The 19,231-nt window shown below is 43.5% G+C and overlaps 2 protein-coding genes across 11 annotated transcripts in view; both read left to right on the top strand.

The window, feature by feature from the left end:
• IQSEC1 (IQ motif and Sec7 domain 1) overlaps nt 1-10,176 on the top strand; it is a 331,221-nt gene extending 321,045 nt beyond the window's left edge. For 8 of the 10 annotated variants that reach the window (XM_027703149.1, XM_027703151.1, XM_027703153.1 and 5 more), the window contains 2 exons: nt 4,127-4,176; nt 5,508-10,176. In XM_027703149.1, coding sequence (XP_027558950.1) covers nt 4,127-4,176; nt 5,508-6,095 — 638 coding nt within the window. In that variant the 3' untranslated portion in view covers nt 6,096-10,176. The remainder of the gene's footprint in view (nt 1-4,126; nt 4,177-5,507) is intronic. The other 2 variants (XM_027703156.1, XM_027703159.1) reach the window with 2 other exon arrangements.
• Nucleotides 10,177-18,593: 8,417 nt separating this feature from the next.
• Nucleotides 18,594-19,231, top strand: part of ACAD9 (acyl-CoA dehydrogenase family member 9) — a 20,738-nt gene continuing 20,100 nt past the window's right edge. The window contains exon 1 of the mRNA XM_027703175.1: nt 18,594-18,716. Within this exon, the coding sequence (XP_027558976.1) occupies nt 18,594-18,716 (123 nt within the window). The remainder of the gene's footprint in view (nt 18,717-19,231) is intronic.

A 19,231-nucleotide genomic window follows, 5' to 3' on the forward strand; every position in this document is an offset into this window, starting at 1 on the left:
AGAAAAACATTGGAAGGCAGACAAATATTAATGCAGCTAAAGCTGGGGTTTGTCAGTTCTGACAGTGTTCTGGGCACTTCACCTCTTACTCCCTGTACAGTTACCTGGTGAGAGGTTTACAGACAGATGGGAAAGGTGTGATGTCCCATCAGGGCCATTAGGCCACGAGAAGAATGATTTGGTCACCAAAGCAGAGCAGGGAGGATTAGAATGGTTGTGTTTCCATTTCTGTGTCTCTCCTAAATTTCTGGACTGATTTTAGGCAAGTCAGTCCCAGTTCAAACCACTTTGAGTGGCTGGAGGCCCCAGTGCTTTCACCTCGAGTTCACAGTGGGGAACTGTGGAAAGCAAACCTTGTGCCCCCCTTCCCTCACCTGTAAGTGGAAATAATATTTACACACTGCAGTGGTGTAAAAGTTCCAATGTTCTGGTGAGCCCCAGTGATGCACAGGTGACATAGCCCTGTAGTGCTGCAATCTGCACACGTGCACGGTGAGAGAATGGTTCCTATTCATATCAATTGGGCTCATCTCAAAACAATCACAGAGCATTAAAGACTCCTCAAAAACCAAAGCAAAACCATAAAGTAGTTCCAGAATTAAAGGTCTGTTTGCATATTGCATATAAACTCAGTCAACCTTTAACTTTTAAAATGTTTGTTTCTGCCTTCCAAAAAAACTTTCTTATTTTTTATGTTTAGCAGTTTCATAATGCATTTTTAAAAAATTTCTTATATTCCAAAATGTAATTGAAAAGACTGTGGAACTTCTCAGCATTGTAATCCCCTTAAAAAGACTCTGAGTTGATGGAGTTACAGAATCCCTTAATCTCTTGGATCAGTCTGTGCTGGGATGGTGCAGTCCCTGGCTCCTTCCTCATCCCATGCAGGCAGGGTTCATATTTCCCTTCCTCTCCCTTGGATTTTGCTGCAGAGGATACCAGGAATCTTTGACTCCCTTGCTAGAAGAGCTTTCCAAGTAGGGAGAGATTTTTCCTGTCTCTTCCCTTGTCACTGTTGTAACATTTCCTATTTTTCCAAGGAATAACAACAGTAAATGGATATGATAGAATTCACTGGGTGCTTTAAATAAAGCTGGTTTGTATGAATTAAATCTTTGGTGACACATTTATGATAATACCAAACCATTTTACAGACACCCCCCACTGTCCCTAAACACCTTGTTATCACCAACTTTTCTGTCTTGTGGAAGAGACACTGTTTCACATAGAAAACAAGATGAAAATGAGGAGGTTACAAAGAGTCTTTTCCCTCTGGAAAGTGGTGTCTCTAAATTAATGACTAGAGCATATTTTAATTTAAAACTTTTTTCCACACTTTTTTTCTCAAGACATACAAAGCTAGATGATAATATATTTTTTAGCTAGTGTATCTCACTGGCACAGAAGAGAGTTTCAAGAAATACAGGGTAGCAGTGAGAAATACTTCCATTTACTGTAATGATAATGATAATACCTGTGCATATACAGGACATATCATACTTATAAAAGTTAAAGATATTTCTTACAAAGAATATTCATATCTAACATCAATGAATTACTGAGATGAATTAGAAAAGGTTAATTTAATTGAAATTTAATTTTATAAAAATAAATTATAAACCACTCTAAGTAGCAACCTTAAAAATTTTGAGTGAAATATTCGCGTATTAAGCAAAACCAGTCTTCAGATTTAATAAATACCACCCTGCTTTAGAGCACAGCTGCTAATTATTCTGCCAATACATGCTCAGATGCAATTCTAGTCAAGGATCACCATTTTCTTGAAATGCATGTGAAGGCTGAAGTTCTAGGGAAACATTTTTGAGATGGGATGCCATCCCAAGGACCAGGGAACTGTCTGGAATAAACACACCTTGGCAGGGGGAACACTCCTGGGGATTCACTTAATAGCTCTCATGTCACACTGGATGTCAGGACAGAATTGGGCTCAGTTTGGTTTTAGGAACACAAACAAAGGCTCTGTACAGTGATAGTGCCCATCTGAGGGGAACTGCAGGCTTTAAAGAGGATTTTTCTGTGTGTTCTTGGCTTTGCCCTGGAGTTATTTGGAGCACAAATCCATCTGTCTCTGTCCGTATATGCTGTGTCTGTGGTTATTTTAGTAGATGTGACTCCTGCCACATGCAAAAGGCATCAGATTTTCCTGTTTTCCTTCGTTTTTGGCCACATTGAATGACCCATGTCAGCTCTCAGTCTTATTTGCAATACTGACTGCTAAGAGGTGACTGTCTTTCTCAGTGTGTTTGCATCAGCAAGCAAGAGTGATTTGAGTGTTAATCAGTACTAATCCCATTGTCAGAGCAGAAAAATATCAAAGCCAGACTAGAAATGAAAATAAGGGATTACCAAAACCAGTTTTTCTTGGGGGGTTCCTAAGATAGTTCAGTTATGGTTTGACTGAGGCTAAAACTGCAACAGGTGGAACGATGAGCTTTTGACAAAGATCCTGTCTAGGGGAATTGTTCCAAATTCCACCAAATTGAACAAAACACCTTGACCACAAACACCTTCCCCTCGATTTAATGTCACTGCAGAGGGATTTGTCCTGGGGAGCAACTCTGTGATAATGAGAGAGGGGGAGTTGTTCCGGTAGCCTAAAGAGAACTGTAGCTCTTAGAGAAGCTTGTGTTTCAGGGCAGCATCCTGGGAGCAGCCAGGTCAAAGTTATGCTTATGAATTCAACAGCTGGTATTTTCTGATCACATTACAAGTCTAAATTGGTCTGTCAAGAAGGATGAACTTCCCAGGAAGTTTTGTCCCAGTTCTCTAGTTCTGATCCCAAGTGGCTTTGGGGTGTCTCTGATGAGGGTGTGCCACTCACTGGTTCGGTGAGGCTGAAATACTCACATTCTCCCCCAAAACCACCTCTTAGAGTAGAAGATTCTGAAGGCAGCAATGTACCAATGCAGGGTAGAGATTGTCTTTGATATCTGGCCTTGTAGGAAAGCAAGGAGAGAGCACTGAGAAGCCTTTGGTTTCTAAAAGCATGTAGATTTTAGGGAAGCTTTGAGCACCTGATCACTCCAAGGTTAGTTTTGTTTATGCACCCTGCCAGTACAGTGTTCTGAACCTGCACAAAGCAATGCTCAGCAACCCGTTTCTAAAAAAATCTCTATTTCCACTGCAGCCATATGCTATTTTCTCTCCTGTGAGACGAGAAATAAAATCTGGGATCCTGTGTCCTGTTTATAGCCACAGGTCTTTTGGCTCTTTAGTCTTGTGTTTCATGCGTGGTTTTAGGCAAATGTCTTTGCAGTTTGAGACTGTTGGAGGACAAATCCGACATACTTAAAGATAAAGCACTGCACAGCTAAACAAACAAAACCTAGCCATAATGTCAAGACACATTCCAGATTTATTGATCAAAAATTAAGTTTAGTTTTTTTAAAACCTCATGAAAGAAGATTATATGAAATCCACTGAGGTTCAGAGCTGAAATTGAAATGATGAAACCAATGCCCCTCACCAGTCCCCCACACTGAAATCACAGACTCACAGGATGTGCTGAGTTGGAAGGGACCCACAAGGATCATCCAGTCCAACCCCTGGCCCTGCACAGGCCCATCCCCAACAGTCACCCCCTGTGCCCCAGAGGATCATCCAAACCCTCCTGGAGCTCTGGCAGCCTTGGGGCTGTGCCCACTGCCCTGGGGAGCCTGGTCAGTGCCCAACCACCCTCTGGGGGAAGTTCAGACTATGTCAGTATTAAATTTTGCACTTCAATTAATATCACCCCACAAGTATATATCAATGTGCTTAAAGAAAGAAACTTCATAGCCAATTGGACTCCAGGAAATCAAACAATTTAACATCACTGCTGGTCGACATCCCAACCACAGCACTAAACACCGACGTTAAACCCACGGATTTTAAGACTTGTACAAACTAAAAAAAAAAAATCTTTAAACCCCCCCCTGCTCGTGTTAGTTGAGTCCCAGCCAAGCAGTGAGTCAGTGCAGAGGGTGCTGCCAGCAGCCCTGTGCCCGTGTGTGCCCGTGGTGTGTCCCTGGCTGTGTGTAGAGCTCCCGTAGGACGCAGGGCAGCAGCTCTTCTCCCCCGGGTGTCGTGTCGGTCTCTAATCTCTGGTGTTGCATGTCCTGGGCAGGCAAGCGTGGGCGCCGCAGCAGTGCAGGATCGCTAGACAGCAATATGGAAGTAAGTAGGAAGTTCCTGATGTCTAGCTGGATGTGATGATGTGCATTTCAAACCTTTCTTTTGTATATACATATTTTTTTGCTCTTTTTTCTTCTAACACATAACCTGCCTGCCACGAATAAAATGCATGCCTAGGCTACTCACTCCGTATTCTTCCAGCTTAAAAAGCACTGACAGCTTGTTTTAGACCAATGGCATTTTTGGTTTGAGCTAACCTTGTTCCCTTTGTTCCTGCAAGCATGGTTAAATGGATATGATGTGTCCTTTTGCCACCATTTCAGTCTGGTCCCAGCTTAAAAGCCCACTCGCTCTTTGTTACCAAGTACACTGTTCTTGCTGTTTGGTATTTAGCTACAACTATTGACTGTCATGCTCAACCATTCCCATTGCTTATTTTCGAGTTCAATTGCTAAATGTATGCAGTCATGACACCATGGAATTGCACAGATAGGGCATGGGAGGAAAAAAATTATTAAGATAGGTGAATTCAATGTGGATTTCATGAGATTTCATTCATCTTCAAACCATTTATATATACTGTTCATGTCTCTGAATTCAGCTTGCAGATTTTTTCTTTTTTGTTTTTTTTCTCTTTTTTTTTTTTTTTGTGTTTGCTTTAGGTAGATTGCAGTTTAAATCTAGCACACTTTGCCTAAGTACTGTTGTGTCCCATAACTCTTTAAAAATACAAACCCCAAGCTTCCAGAAACTAAATTCCAGGCTAAATAATAGAGAATGTTTTACCACAGGTCAGAATAACACAATCACATAGAAATCTTAGTGGCAAAAATGGTTCCATTTAACACCTAATGCAGGGGTAGGCCTGAGAAGCAGCACTGTGACATATAGTAGTGGAAAACTTATCAAAAAAGTTTTAAATACTATTTTGAAATCTAAACTGTAACTGTAATATTTGCTGCTGTATATTTAACTATTTAGGCTGAATTTAATGTAGCTTTATTTTTTTTGTTGTTGTAAAAAAGCGAGTATGGTATTTTTTACAGTATTTTAAAATGTATTTTTCCTTTAAAAAGACACCTCTAGGTCTTATGTCATGTTACTCTTCCATGACATTTTTTTTTAATTTAAAGTCATATCTTTCAATATCAAAAGTACTGAGAGAGAAACATTCAATGCTTAACATACCCCAAGAAAGGCACGAGTGCCTCATTGGCAACTTAGAGAAGGTGGAAATAAGATTTTTCCTAGAACTCTTTAACATAGTCACCCAGGTGAACACTGAAGGAGGAGTTTGTGGGTCAGTGTGAACTTTTTTCTTTTAAACATTTTAAGATTTTTTTTAATTTTTATTTCTATTAATTTCTTTTTAGGGGTCCATCATTAGCAGTCCTCACATGCGCCGAAGAGCTACATCAACCCGAGAGTGTCCATCTCGCCCTCACCAGACTATGCCCAACTCCTCCTCACTCCTAGGGTCCTTATTTGGTAGTAAAAGGGGGAAGCCACCTTCCCAAGGCCATCCACCATCCGGCTCATCACAGCAGCCCGCGCACCCCGCCGCGGCCCCGCACCAGCACCACGCCCCGCACCCCGAGGGGCAGCCCCCGGTGCACCCCCACCACTCCCAGTACTGCCACCTGACGCAGAACCCGCCGCCCTACCACCACCACCACCACTACCACCCTCCCCAGCACCTCCCACACCCGCACCAGTACCACCAGCACGTGCCCCACGCCCACGGGCAGCACCCCCCGTACCTGCAGCACCCCCACACCCCGCACCCCCACCCGCCACACCCCCCACCACACCCCGGCCACGCCGCCCACGCCCAGCACTCCCAGCACTCCCAGCATTCCCAGCACTCCCAGCACTCCCAGCACCACCACGGGCCGCCACCGCCCCCCTCCACCTCCGCCAGCACCAAGCCCAAACACAGTGGCATCAGCACAATAGTCTAGGACAGAGACCCTCCGCTAACTAGAGTTTTAAACTGAGTCACAAAGGCACTTACAGGAAGCAACAAATCATCATATTGCCAGTTTTTACTTAGACAGTTTAATTGAGCCGGGTGAGCTTAAAGGCTTGCTGTTACTAAATAAAATAATGCCAGTTAGTGGTTTTACTTATCTACTGGATAGATGTCCACCATCTGGTTAGTTCTTATTTCCAAACTGCCTTGAAAACATGCTGCTTGCTGAATCTGACTGAAGCTACCTTTTACACCAAATCCCTTGACAATTTTACACGCGTAACGAAACGTTAGTCTATGAAAAAAAGGAAAAAAAAAGTGAGACAGAACCAAGTGTTGCATTCTTGCTCTTTTATTCTCAATGGGCAAAAAAAATAAGTAGACCTGATATGGTTGATGAAAGTACGTAAGTAAACTTTATATAATATAAATATATACATATAAATATATATATATATATACTGTATAGTTAACATTTGTGCTTGGAAAGAAATTTTTTCAGTCCACAAAACTAGCAATATAGACTTTACAAGGAATTCCACTTACTTGATAGGACAGTATAGTAGATGAATAGCATATGAAAGAGTAGACCAAAACATTAAACGTTAGAAACAAATTTCAGACATTTCAGTGTTTTCATTGCGAGTCCTCTGGACTCGCTGGGATTTCTAAGCAATCATTACTAAATGTGCCAAGTAACATAGCATTTAACTGTCGTAGTCAATACTGCTTTGTATAAATCCTTATTTTATTAACACGATGATATCATACGTAATCAGTATTATAACTGCTCTGCTATTTCAGGTAAGCAAGCTCGTTAAGATGCAGTAATTATACCGTAGCAATGTAGGGGGGCCACTTCCCAGTGGTCACCCTCAAGCATTGGTCACACAAGTTCTTAGACACTTTAAAGGCTGTGATAACTGTGAATTTACATGATCCACATTTCTTTTGTATGCATATGGATTTAAGGAACACCCGGGAAGAGTTACGACAGGTGCATGTACACACTGCAAAAACATTCATCTCAGACATGAAAATGGCCAACTTCCATCCTCCTCAGCTACTTTGTTTCCCGTTTACCATAATTTCTCATTTTTACCCCCAGTGAAGCTGAATTCTAGTCAAGAGTGTTTCCAGGTGGAAGTGCTCTAAAAACTTGAAGGTTTGTTTTAGAATTTAATATAGGGTTTTTATATATATATATATATATATATTAAAAAATCTGTAATTCCATGTAGCCATGTGCTAGCAACAAAGTGGCTTTACCATTTTTACTCATCACATTTGTTAGTTTGAAGCACCCAGCACTCAGCAGGCTGAGTTTATGCTCAAACCCTCACTTCCATAGTCCAGTTAGTTGCAAGACATCACATAAAAATAGGCTGTGCTGTTGTTGCTTATGTGTTGTAACCAAACCATTTGCAAATTTATATACAGTTTTTATCCCGAAATCCTGTACAAAGTTATACATGGCGCCTACTTTGTAGTTTCAGCACTTTGAGCCACTGCAAGGACTTTACACCTAAACAGTAGAGACAGAGAATCACAACTGCAAAACTGTACCAGCCTAAAAGCAAACCTTGAAGAGGATGAGCAAAAAGTTCCAGTAAGAGATGGGTAAAATAATCATAATAACAACCAGTGGGGTTTCTGTTGAACAGTGATGGGATTGTCAGCAGTGATGAGGACGTGAGAACAACAGAGTGACTTTCCATGCTGGCTTGCTCACGGCATCTCTGGCGTGCGGGGAGGGGGGAGAGGGTCAGTATTTTTTTCCCTTTCATACCATTGATATCACAATACCAGCAAAACTGCAAACTGAGCACTTTGTTAACTCCACAGAGAGCAAATACAGCAATCTAGAGTTGAGCCTTTTGTTTCGAGCTGTCCACGTTTGTTTTGCACATGTGCAATATGTTTTCCCCTTCTGCACCTTCTCCTCTGAATTACCTTCATGAAAAGAAAACAAGTATTATTTTTCTGTATCACTCATTCTGTTCTAAATTCTGCGGCTTCGGGGTCCCCCGAGGCTCTGTTCCTTGCAGTTTAAAAAATATATACTGTTCTTATAAGGGAAAGTAGACCTGTCTGCATGTCATCTAATGTTATTAGTGTGAGGCTACACTCTACATATTGTATATTTGCAAAATATATCAGTGTTACTGTTGATATTAGTTGAAGTAAAGTGATAACATATTTCAATATGTAGACTTTTCTTCATACATCTGTACCAATAGTAGAGTCTAACTGTAATTTATAGGTTGTTCCAGAAAAGATAAAGAACCATTCAAGTACAAACATCTTTCAGAAACTGCATCTTTTAATTAAAATCGAGGTAAGAATGCTCCTCTTCACTGAATGATGGAGTCTGTACGTGTTTCAGATGCAGAGGCGTAATGTAAGATAGTCAGTGTATGGAATAAAGGCACAATATGCAGTAGCAGTGGAGAGGAAAATTTGACTCCAGCTGTGTTGATTAACACTGCAGATGTTAAATCGCCCAGATCTGCATTTGCTTTATGTTTAAAGACCCCTTTCATTCATTTAAATTAGAGTTACATAGAAATATTCTGTACTTAAACAGTAAGCCACATTTTAATGCTTTGACCCCTGATTTTCCATGTGCAGTCAATGTATTTGTGAATCAGAATATTCAGGAGATGTCACTGTGCAAGCAAAGGAACACTGACATGTGTCCACGTGGGGAAGGAGCCCGGGCCTGCCCTGGGGCTCAGTCACACGGGTGAGATCCCATCCTCTGAGCCTGGCTTAAAAACCAAAGCTGGGCCTACAAGAGCACTGTGTTTGTACCCTCTGTTCTTTCGAGCCGATGAGGAGAAACAGTGGACTTGACGTATTTGTTTCTTGTTTTGTTCTGTTTTGGTTTTTAGACTATATGTTTGTATGTACTTTACCAAACAAAGTGTCTTGGTGTCAGCATAAGTCTTAAGGACTCTGCTGCTTGTTTAGGGTTGTAGTGAAACCTCTCTGATCCGTCCTTGATTAGAGCAGTGTGGGTCATGCCTAGCACAGGAAAGTTATCTTACTTAACACTGCATGGGGTTAAGAAAATTAATTTTTCAGCCTGCAGGCAGGAGTAGAATTGAGAGGGTTTTTTCTCAGATTCCATTGCCAATTAAAAACTGGTACAGAACTGCATAGAGTGACCATGGCTGTCTCTTCCCATAAACCATGTGGCAAAGTAGTAATGCTGATTTGAAAAAATGAAAGGGAAACGTTCAGAGTGAAGGTGTGGCAGCAAAAATCTTTTCTGGGACAACAATCAAATATATATTTGGGGGTTTTATTTTTTTAAGTTAAGAATGAAATGTAAAACAATGTAAAAACAAAAAACAAAGCTCATCCTAATATAATGTGCGTCTTGTATTGCTAAAAAAAAAAAGAGCCTAACATACAGTGTAGAATGATTTCCCATCATGTACTGCATGCAGCAGAAGCCTCTTGTTTCTTGATAAAATGAGCTGAGAGACAGTCAGCAGATATTTAAACACTGAATCTCTAGATGTTGACTTGCTGTTCCACATGAAGCTGTGTGTTTTCTGCAGTTAAGCATGCATTTTGCTGTTCCCTTGTAAAATACCATCGCACTTCTTGCCTGCAAAATGGATTCTTGTGTATATATTTAAAAGAAAAGTGGAACCAATAACAAGATTCAATTTGGAAAAGAGAGAAGGGGGTGTGCTGAAAATGGGACCAGTAGGGGGAATAGAGAATTCTCTAAATTGTACATAGTGTGTAAATTAGCATTACTCTAAGTCTGCAGTCACTTTGAGGTTGCCTATCTCCTGCTAGGAACTTAAATCAGCTTTGAGTTGTATTAAACTGTTAGAATTAGGTCTTGAATGCAGACTGTTAAAGACTTCAAAAACATTACGCTTACAAGAAGCTTCTGTTCTGGGGAGGCTTGAGACCCCTTTTGTAACTCTGGGGAAGAAAGGAGTGCTTTCATTTTAATATGCATTCTGTTTGTAAGTAGTAACAGACCCTATTGATGTAAAACTATAACTGTGATCATGTGGAGAAATCAAATAAATCATTTAAAACTCCTCGTTTCTCATTTCGTGTAATCCAAGAACTTACAACTCTTCAGATCTGAACTGAAGGGAATTCCTCCCGATGGTCTCCTGGCCCTGCTGAGGCAATGGCATTTCTGCTGCTCACTCCAGAGGGGCCAAGAGTTCAGTCTTCATCCAAAATTAAAGACCAGGTGGTGGAAACGGTGCTCAGTCCCATGGAGACTGACCCCTTCTCCATAGGCTTTGATTTGTTTGGTGGTGCTGGAAATATATTTAGTTCCAAAGGACAGTAAAGAGCAAAACACACCCATTGACCAGGACACTCTGAGGCTGGACAACAAGGATGAGATTGTGAACCTTGTGACACAGGAGCTGCAGCTGAGCCTGTTAATCCTCTGGCTGTCACGGGGCCTCGGGAGCTCCTGGCCAGGGGACTGTCTGCCCTTGGAGAGGTGTCAGTTTGTCCTTCCCAGGGGAACATTCCTTGGATCCCACGTGTGACCGACACCCCTTGGCTGGAGTTCCTGCAGTGCCTTCTCCTCTGTGCCCACTGGCAGGGAACCCTCCCAGTGCTGGGACTGAGTAAGTACCACCCCCTCCCTCCCTGTCCTGGCTGGCTGGGGTGGATCTCAGGTCACAGCACGGGAGGGTCACTGGGACATATTTGCCACACGTGGCCATCCCAGGATTTGCCATGACCCTCCTGCAGTGACTGTGGAGAACAACCTGCGAGATGCTCCACTGTTCTTACTTTTATGCATTTCCTACATTTCCAGGGGGTTATAGTGTGTCTGTAAAAAAGCTAATGCTTAGCTATCCGTTTAAACTAAGTACTGTATTTGCTTGTGTTTTCTATGAATTTTAGGGGATTCTTGAATTATTTTGTGGAAATAGTCGACTGTGACCTATTTGTGAATGCTGTAATTTCAGGAGGTACATCTTGGATAGGTAAGTACCCATTTATCACTATCTACATCACTGTGACACCCCTCTGAGCTGTGTGACCCATCAGAAGGGGACCAATGCTGCTTCCATCCTGTAGTGGAAGTAGAAGAATCTGCAGTGCTGTTCTTTACTGGCACTTCTATTCGTGGTTCAGAAATTACAATTTTAAGAATTTTGGTACATTACATTTTGAGGAGGCAAAGAGTCTTTTGTCTCTAGTTCAGCTCAGAGAGTCTGTAAATGCTGTTATAAATCCAGGGGTTTATTTCCTGATCCATTTTAAAAGTAGGACCTAAATAATATGTTTAAATTCTGCTGCTTTCTACCTAAACTAAGACTAGGTTGAAAGCATTTTTGATCTGGCACATGTCCCTGCCCATGGCAAGGGGTTGAAACGAGATGATCATTAAGGTCCCTTCCAACCCAAACCATCTTGTGATACTGAAATAAAATAAAGAGCCAAAGGAACCTCAGCAACAGTCTGGTTTGCGTGGTGGATTTGCACCAGTTGCAGTAAGCCAAGTAACTTAAATAAAAAAATTCAGTGTAGGTTAAACATGTAACAGGTTAATAGCTCACAGTTGTTGATATTTTTTATTATAATATCTTTAAGTCTCTGATGAAGCTTGTGTGCATGTATCTAGTGAAGCATGCCTTCATTTAAGAAGTTTTATTGCCTTCAGTATCTTACCCTGATCAAGGTAAGGTCAGGGTTCTCTGTCATAAGTTGTAACTGAAAATCACACCTTTTACAGGTCAGAAGTCTATGAGAAGTTCTCCTAAACTCCGTGTTTGTGCATTTTAGGTGTTTGTGTGCATGCAGCAGTAAACACACTGCATGGATGAGTTGTCATGCCATAAACAACTTCAGGCTCTTCTAAATAGCAACTTTTTAAGAGGAGGTTCCTTGCCAGGTATTTTCTGTATTATTTTGGTTGAGATAAAGAAATGCAACGTTAAAATGGCAGGAAAACCAACTAAAAAACTTCCTGTGTTTTATCTGTGTCTCTCTTCAGGTTTTTGTTGACACCAAACGATGAAGTCTATTTAACTTTGTTTTTTCCAGTTGGCCTTAATGATTGATTTTCATTCAAAGTTTCATCAAAACAGGTGTAGTAGCATTTTACCATATATTTCTTTGGACTATACATATTAGTTGTGCAGTGTTTCATTCATCAGCTTCACCCTGTGCAGAGGTGAGATATGGGAGCCCCAATTACTTTGGAATATTTTGTAGGGTATTGCAGCATTTTAGATGGAGCTTGAAACATTAAGCCAACTTCTGGGTTTTTTCCTGCAGTCATTGAAACAATTGTCAAAAAAGTATCAGAGTTATGGTGCTGTTAGGATTGGGTGGTTAAATCATATTTCAGCATATTTATGTACTGACAGATGTGTTTGCATAGGATGAACAATGTACTTAGAGTAACATGCCTTAATAAATCTCGAGTGGTATTACAGCTGCATTAAATACACCCTTTCCCAAAGGAATCTTTCTGGATTTCTACCCTCCTTACAACCCTCTTACTAATTTTTGCTGCTATATTTTGTTGACATAAAATTCCTGGAAGAGAACATAGCACAGCTAACCTGACAGAAATACCTAAAACACACAGATGCTTTATTTTAGGTGTATTTTTTAGTAGAATTTCTTTTTGTTTCCTGTTATTTGAAGAATCAAAGCCAAATCCTGTATTACTCTACAAAACTACATCCACTGCAGGATGACTCTGATCATGAAAGTCAGGAGATGCTTAAATCAAGATCTCTGCTTGGAGTACTTCCTCAGCTAAACAAAATTTAAATGAAAGTTGTGTGGGTGATGTTGACTTGAAGCCATCACTTTTTTCAAATGATTAGATTTATTATTTTTACCATGTATATAAAAACATAATTTTAGGAATAAAAAAAAATCCTCTTTCTTTAGCGTTTTTGCAGTAGCTGAGATGTGAAATGAGCATCATGGTTCATGAGACACAGCCAGCTCAAACCAAGCACACAATTTATCAGCTCTGCTGGGAAATGACACACACAACTTGAGCTTTCATTTATTTCTTCAGATTTAGGCACAGGTCTCTGTAATGAGCAAAGAAAAAAATACTCTGCCTTTAATAAGATGAATGGGGGAAATTCATTCGAACACTATTGAAATGTTGTGCCTGCAAAGTGCAAAATGCTTTTTCTCTACAGCTGCTCGTTTCTGCTACAGAACAATACATTCCTGACAAGGGAATGGGCTTTGGGAAATGTCCAGGGAAATGGCAAAGGCAAGGATGGCTCAGGTGGTCTGTGATTCAGCAGTGGTATCCAAGGCTGGAATCAATTCATTTAATCACTGACATTAGGATTTTTCTAGTGAGGAAACAATCTGACAGGAGCTTCCTCACCTTTGGATCCAGCTGGACTGAGCACAGGCAGCCTTCCCTTTGTGCAGGATCCCAGGATCCCCCAGGAGCATCTTCCTCCTCCATCAGCTCACCATATGCTCTTGGATGATGATTTTTTTCATTTTACTGGCTAATATTCCTTTATATCCACTCCAGCAGCAGAGAAGAACATTTTTATTTAATGATTCATCCTATATATTGTCCTTGCCATCTCTCTGGTAGTCCCGTGTCTCTGCTGCTGCCTCAGCCCTTACACCAGGCTCCAAAGTGCCTTTGGACACAGCCCTGCCAAGTTTGAGATACCTCTGTTGTCCTTCCACACTTGAGTTTGGAAGAGCAGCAATTTTCTAGCCCAATGAGAAATATGTGCTGAGTGTCCTAATTAGGCTTTTAATCGTCCCAGGTGTTTATAGCCCTGAATTTCCACAGCATTTCAGCAGTTTTTAAAGATGTCTTTGATCGTGTGGTAACCCCTCTGCTATACCAATCTGTACATTTTCAGAATAGTTTGCATGTGTATTTTATACCTAAAGGTGGAGGAAACTTTGTTTCTACTCTTTCTAATTTTTTTTCTATTACTGTGAGCTTTCTGAGCTATTGCAATATTTCATGGCCCTGCTAACATACTTGCAAACTGCCAGCATAGCTTCATGCAAAAAAGATCTGTATATTAGCAGTGAATCACAGGGGACATATCTTGAACAATTCCCCTGACTGTGTGGATTTGAAATAATTTAAAGAAAAAGTTGGAAGAAAAGCACTTGCATTTTGGGCCCATTTCTCTTCCCATATATGAAAAGGGGGGAAACAGATGCCTCATCTGGGGTGAAGCAAATTATTGGACTAAAGCATTATTAATAAAATGTTCCTGAGCTCACTGAGCTTATTCCTTCTCCCCAGCATTAGAGTGTAATAAAATTTATTTTGGCCCAGAGGTTCTCGACCCATCTCCCTTCTGCATTCATTAATAATGCCAAGAGGTGCTTTATGCAGTTACTGCAAGGTCTTTTTATAGCCACCCTTGTTCTCTCACTTATCACTGTCACCTGTGAGACATAAACCCAGCACTGCCCAGGCTGCTTTGCTGCTCTTTATCTGCAAACGTGCCCCTGTGGAATCCCACAGCAACAGCTGCTTTCCTGCACTGAGAGTTTAGGTTCTCTGCCTTCACAGAGCAAAAATTGTACTTGATTTTAATACAATGCTTGTCCTGTTTTTTCTTGCTTGAAAAATTAAAGCTTATTTGGCTGCAAAGAAAAAAAAAATCACATTTATAAATTTATAATTTCAAATTACTTTAAAATACGTAAAATATGAGATAATTTAATGCTTCCTTTAATCTAACATGACAGAGCTAATGGACAATTTGCCTAGAAGTGCCACCTCGTGTTGTGAGGAATTCCTTTCACTGACAATCTGTATTTGTTTCTTTTTCAGGTGGTTTTTAAGACAGCCACAGTACAGTCATTCTGGATGCACAACAGCTTGGACAAATGTATTCCTACAGTGACAGTGTTAATATGTGTGTTTCAAACACATCACTTTGCTTCCACAGCGTGTAACCAGGAGCAAGAGTGGAAATACCAGTTCCTGCTCTCACCTTTCCCAGGATTTCATTTGTGAGGCAGGGTTTTTTGTAAATATTCAGAGACGGGGGGGTGATTCAATGAGCACATCATCACATGCCTGTGGGAAAGGCAGCTATGGATGTCAAGTGCAAAACTTTCATTCCATCTGTCTGTTGAAGAGGAGTGAACAACGATTGCATAGACAGAGGAGGAACTGTGTGTGTTTTCCTGCAATTGCAGCAAAGACTGGTGAATATTTTTATAAAGTAATCTAGACCTACAGTGGCACTTTTTCAGTAAGTAAAACATCCGTGTTTCAAGGAGCTAAATGTTATCAGGTGATTATATTATTGAATACCAGTTTTTAAGCAGCTGCTGGAAAAATATGGAAGAGTAAAAAGGAAAACTGAAGGGTAATTGTATGATCCTCATTTACTGATCTCTGTCTCCCTTGTATTAATTCCTTCTCAAGAAAGCACTTTGTGTGGAATAAACTGAAATAAACACCCTGGGAGTCGTGTTGATCACAAAATGTGAGTTCTGAGGAGCTGTAACAGCTGAGGATTCGCTGGCCCAGGAAGGGAAGCTGGAGTGATGTGAACATGTGGATGAATAGCTGAGTGTCGGAGACAGCAGAGATGAGCTGGAAATAAAAGCGGGGAAAGAAAAAGACTGGACATGTTGCTGAAGCAGAAGGAAAAAAGTTCTTTTTTTAATTTTAGCAGACTGTGCAGTCCTGTGCAGTGCAGCTTGAAGACATTACAGGTCGCAGTGGTGGGATTCAGTGTTACAGACACTGGCAGAGAGCTGCAGCTGCCAGGAATGTGCTTCCAACTCTGCTCACACACAACACTGGGAATTGCTGCACGGATGGGACAAAATATGTGGTGTGGCACCATTTGTGTCAGTGCAGGAACATAAAGTATTCTCTCTGTGCAAGTGATGGTCTGCTTGTGGTTTCATATATGGGTATGATATCATCCACTGGGATTGGAAAAAACCCAGGTGTTTGTTTAGGATATGCTCACAGTCCCATTCTCATGCTCACTGAATGAACACACCGGGTGGAGTGTGCTGGCTGCTGCCTCAGTTCTTTTGAACTTCCTGATGAGGCATCTTTTCCCTGTTTCCCAACTGCCTAGCCTTGTTTTCACTGGATGATTTTCTTCAAGCAGCCTTTTACTGTGCTCTGTTTATCCTTTCTTTCAAAGTTGCCAGATCACCCCCTTTGTACAAACCAGAACCAGTCAGACTTGTCTCAGTAAAGGTGGCCTCAGCTTTGGCCCTTTCATCCTTGGCATATTCAGTCTGGGAGGAGTTGTGGAACCCACAGCTCTTCACCTGACCCCCAGGAGACCCCTTACTGTCCATGCCATCAACCACCTACAGATACCAGCAGCTCAAGAGGCAGTGGCATGTTATCAGTGCACCCCACAGATTGCACAATGCTGGAATCAGCTCAGTGCTCCCCACTCCTTTCTTTTCTGATAGGACTAGATATCACCTTCTGCTTTTCCACCTTTCAAAACTAGAAGTAGGACAACATCACTTAACCAGAAGTGAACATGTGGAGATGAAAAGCTCGGGATCCATTATGCCTGTATTCCTGTAACCACACAACTGTGCCAGTACTGGAATCTTATGGAGAAGCAGGGTCCTGCAAGGAGCCTTTCCCATCTACTGCCCTCATCTAAGGGCTGGCCAAGGGGCCTGGCTCTTCTCTCACAAATAAGGCACCCATGTTTTATACAGAGACAAGGAGTTGGCACAGATTGTCAAAAATTACCCTTTAAGAGGCCGTCACAAAACAAGCACTCAGCAGTTTCATCTTGTCCCCAGTTAATAGTTAAAATTCATGGGATCAAGGAGTCTGTGAAAAGAAAAACCCTTCTGGCTGAGATGCTTTGTTCCCTCACAGTTCCACAGAGGTTTGGGCTTGACACTGGCTGACTCCCCACCAAACCAGTACCACGTTTCCCCTGCTCCCAGAGGTGCAGTGGGACACACGTGTGGTACCTCTGGCTCGGTTTTACACACCTGTATGATCCCTTTGGCTCAGTGTCACACACGTGTGGTACCTCTGGCTCCGTGTCACACACGTGTGTGGCACCTCTGGCTCCGTGTCACACACGTGTGTGGCACCTCTGGCTCAGTGTTACACACGTGTGTGACACCTCTGGCTCCGTGTCACACACATGTGTGACCCCTCCAGCTCAGCACCTGCCCAGCGTGTGCAGGGCTCTGGCACACCCTGACACGCCTGCAGTGCTCAGGACTGAGGGTCCCGCAGTGGGAACACAGATACACACGCACAAAAACCCAGCAGGGAGCAAAGCTGCCTCACCCTCAGTCCTTCCTGTTCCCCAGTTGCAATGACAACCAAAGTGGCAACTGATTTGGATTACAGGATTAAAGGATTTACACTTTACAAGTCACAAGTAAACTAAGCAAGATAAATGAGCTCATTAGGCTTGTGTTTACCTTTAGTACTTGCCCTTCTGGCAAATGCTATTTTGTTACATCCCGAGCATTGTGCAGTTCCTCACGGACCAAAGCAAAATGAGGGCAGCTGAACATGGTAATGCTTCAAGAGAGTAAAGGCAGCCTTTAAAACCCTTGAAAGAAATATTTCAAACGAATGATTCAGAAGGCCCTTCCGTGTGGGTGAGCAGGTGAGAGCAGCACGGCGGGAGGTGATGCAGCAGAGCTGAGCGGTGCCCTCTGGGTCAGGAGGGGAGCAGTGAGTGTTTCTGAAGCAGATTTCAGTGACAAGCTCAGTAATTTCACACGGCTTTGGCACTTGGGTTTGTAAAAAAGACAAAACCTGCTGCCAAAGGCATGGCAGGGGGGAGCAAATCCGAGTATCCTCGGTGCAGGGCAGCGTTCACCGCCCGGCACCGTCCTGGGGTTTGTCTTGGCCGCTGTGGGAACCTGAACGAGCGGGGCCGCTCGGGTGAGGGCTGTCGGTGCTGCCATCCTCCTCCTCCCGCGCCAGAACCTCGCATCAGGAGGAATTAGGCTTTGATGGAGGTTTTGTGGCCGTTCCATCAGCTCGGTGTGTCCAGCACATCCACTCGGTGCTCCCCCGCCTGTGGCAGGTCAGCCTGTTCCCACCCCGCCCTACACCGACGCTTCGGGTTCAGGAAGGCGATTCTAAGACATCCTATGCGTGTCAGAAAAGATTATTCATTATTATTTCATCATTATTATTACATTATCCGGTTCATCATCTGTAGCTGCTGCTGGGTGCCCGGGCAGGGCCGTGGCAGGTGGGGCGGGCGGAACCCTGGGCGGCTCCGTTCCCGTTCCTGCGGCAATTCTGCTCAAAGCGGCGGCGGCCCGGCCAGGCCCGGGGCGGGCCGAGGGCGGGCTGAGGGAGAGTTGAGGGCGGGCTGACAGAAGGAGGGCTGAGGGATAGTTGAGGGCGGGCTGACAGAAGGAGGGCTGAGGGATAGTTGAGGGCGGGCTGACAGAAGGAGGGCTGAGGGCGGCCCCGGCGCGCAGCGGTGCCGTCACGGCCGCGCCGTGAGGGAGCGCCGAGCCCGCCATGGCCGCGCTGCTGCTGCGGACCCTTCGCGCCGCCCGGGCCGGTCCCGCCGCCCGCCACCTGCGCACGGCCGCGCCCAGGGCCGCCTTCGCCAAGGAGCTCTTCCTGGGCACCATCATCAAGGTGGGACCGCGGGGGCCGGGCGGACACGGCGGGGCTCGGGGTGGCGGTGCCCCTTTACTGACCGGCAGCGCTGGGGACGGGCAGTGCCCCGGCCCTGCTGGCACAGCCCAGGGGCCATTGGCCTCTTGCCCCCCTGGGCTCACCTGGGATCACGTCCAGCCGCTGTCACCAGCACCCCTGGGCCTTTTCCAGCTTCCCAGCCCCTCTGCCCCCAGTCTGTAGCACTGCAGGGCTTGTTGTGATCCAGGGGCAGGACCTGGTTCTTGGCCTTGTTGAACCTCAGACGAGGTCCATGAACCTCAGCCTGTCCAGATCCCTCTGCAGAGCCTTCCTGCCCTCCAGCACATCAGCACTCCCACTCACCTTGGTGTCACCTGCAGACTGACCAAGGGTGCCCTCGATCCCCTTGTCAGGGTTATTGATAAAGACATTAAACAAAACTGGCCCCAGCACTGACCCCTGTGTAACCCCCTGGTGCCCATTCCCAGCTGGATGGAGCTCCATTGCCCACCACT

This window comes from Neopelma chrysocephalum, unplaced genomic scaffold (genome assembly GCF_003984885.1).
Source record: "Neopelma chrysocephalum unplaced genomic scaffold, ASM398488v2 Primary Assembly neopelma1_209, whole genome shotgun sequence".
Taxonomy (NCBI): Eukaryota; Metazoa; Chordata; class Aves; order Passeriformes; family Pipridae; genus Neopelma; species Neopelma chrysocephalum.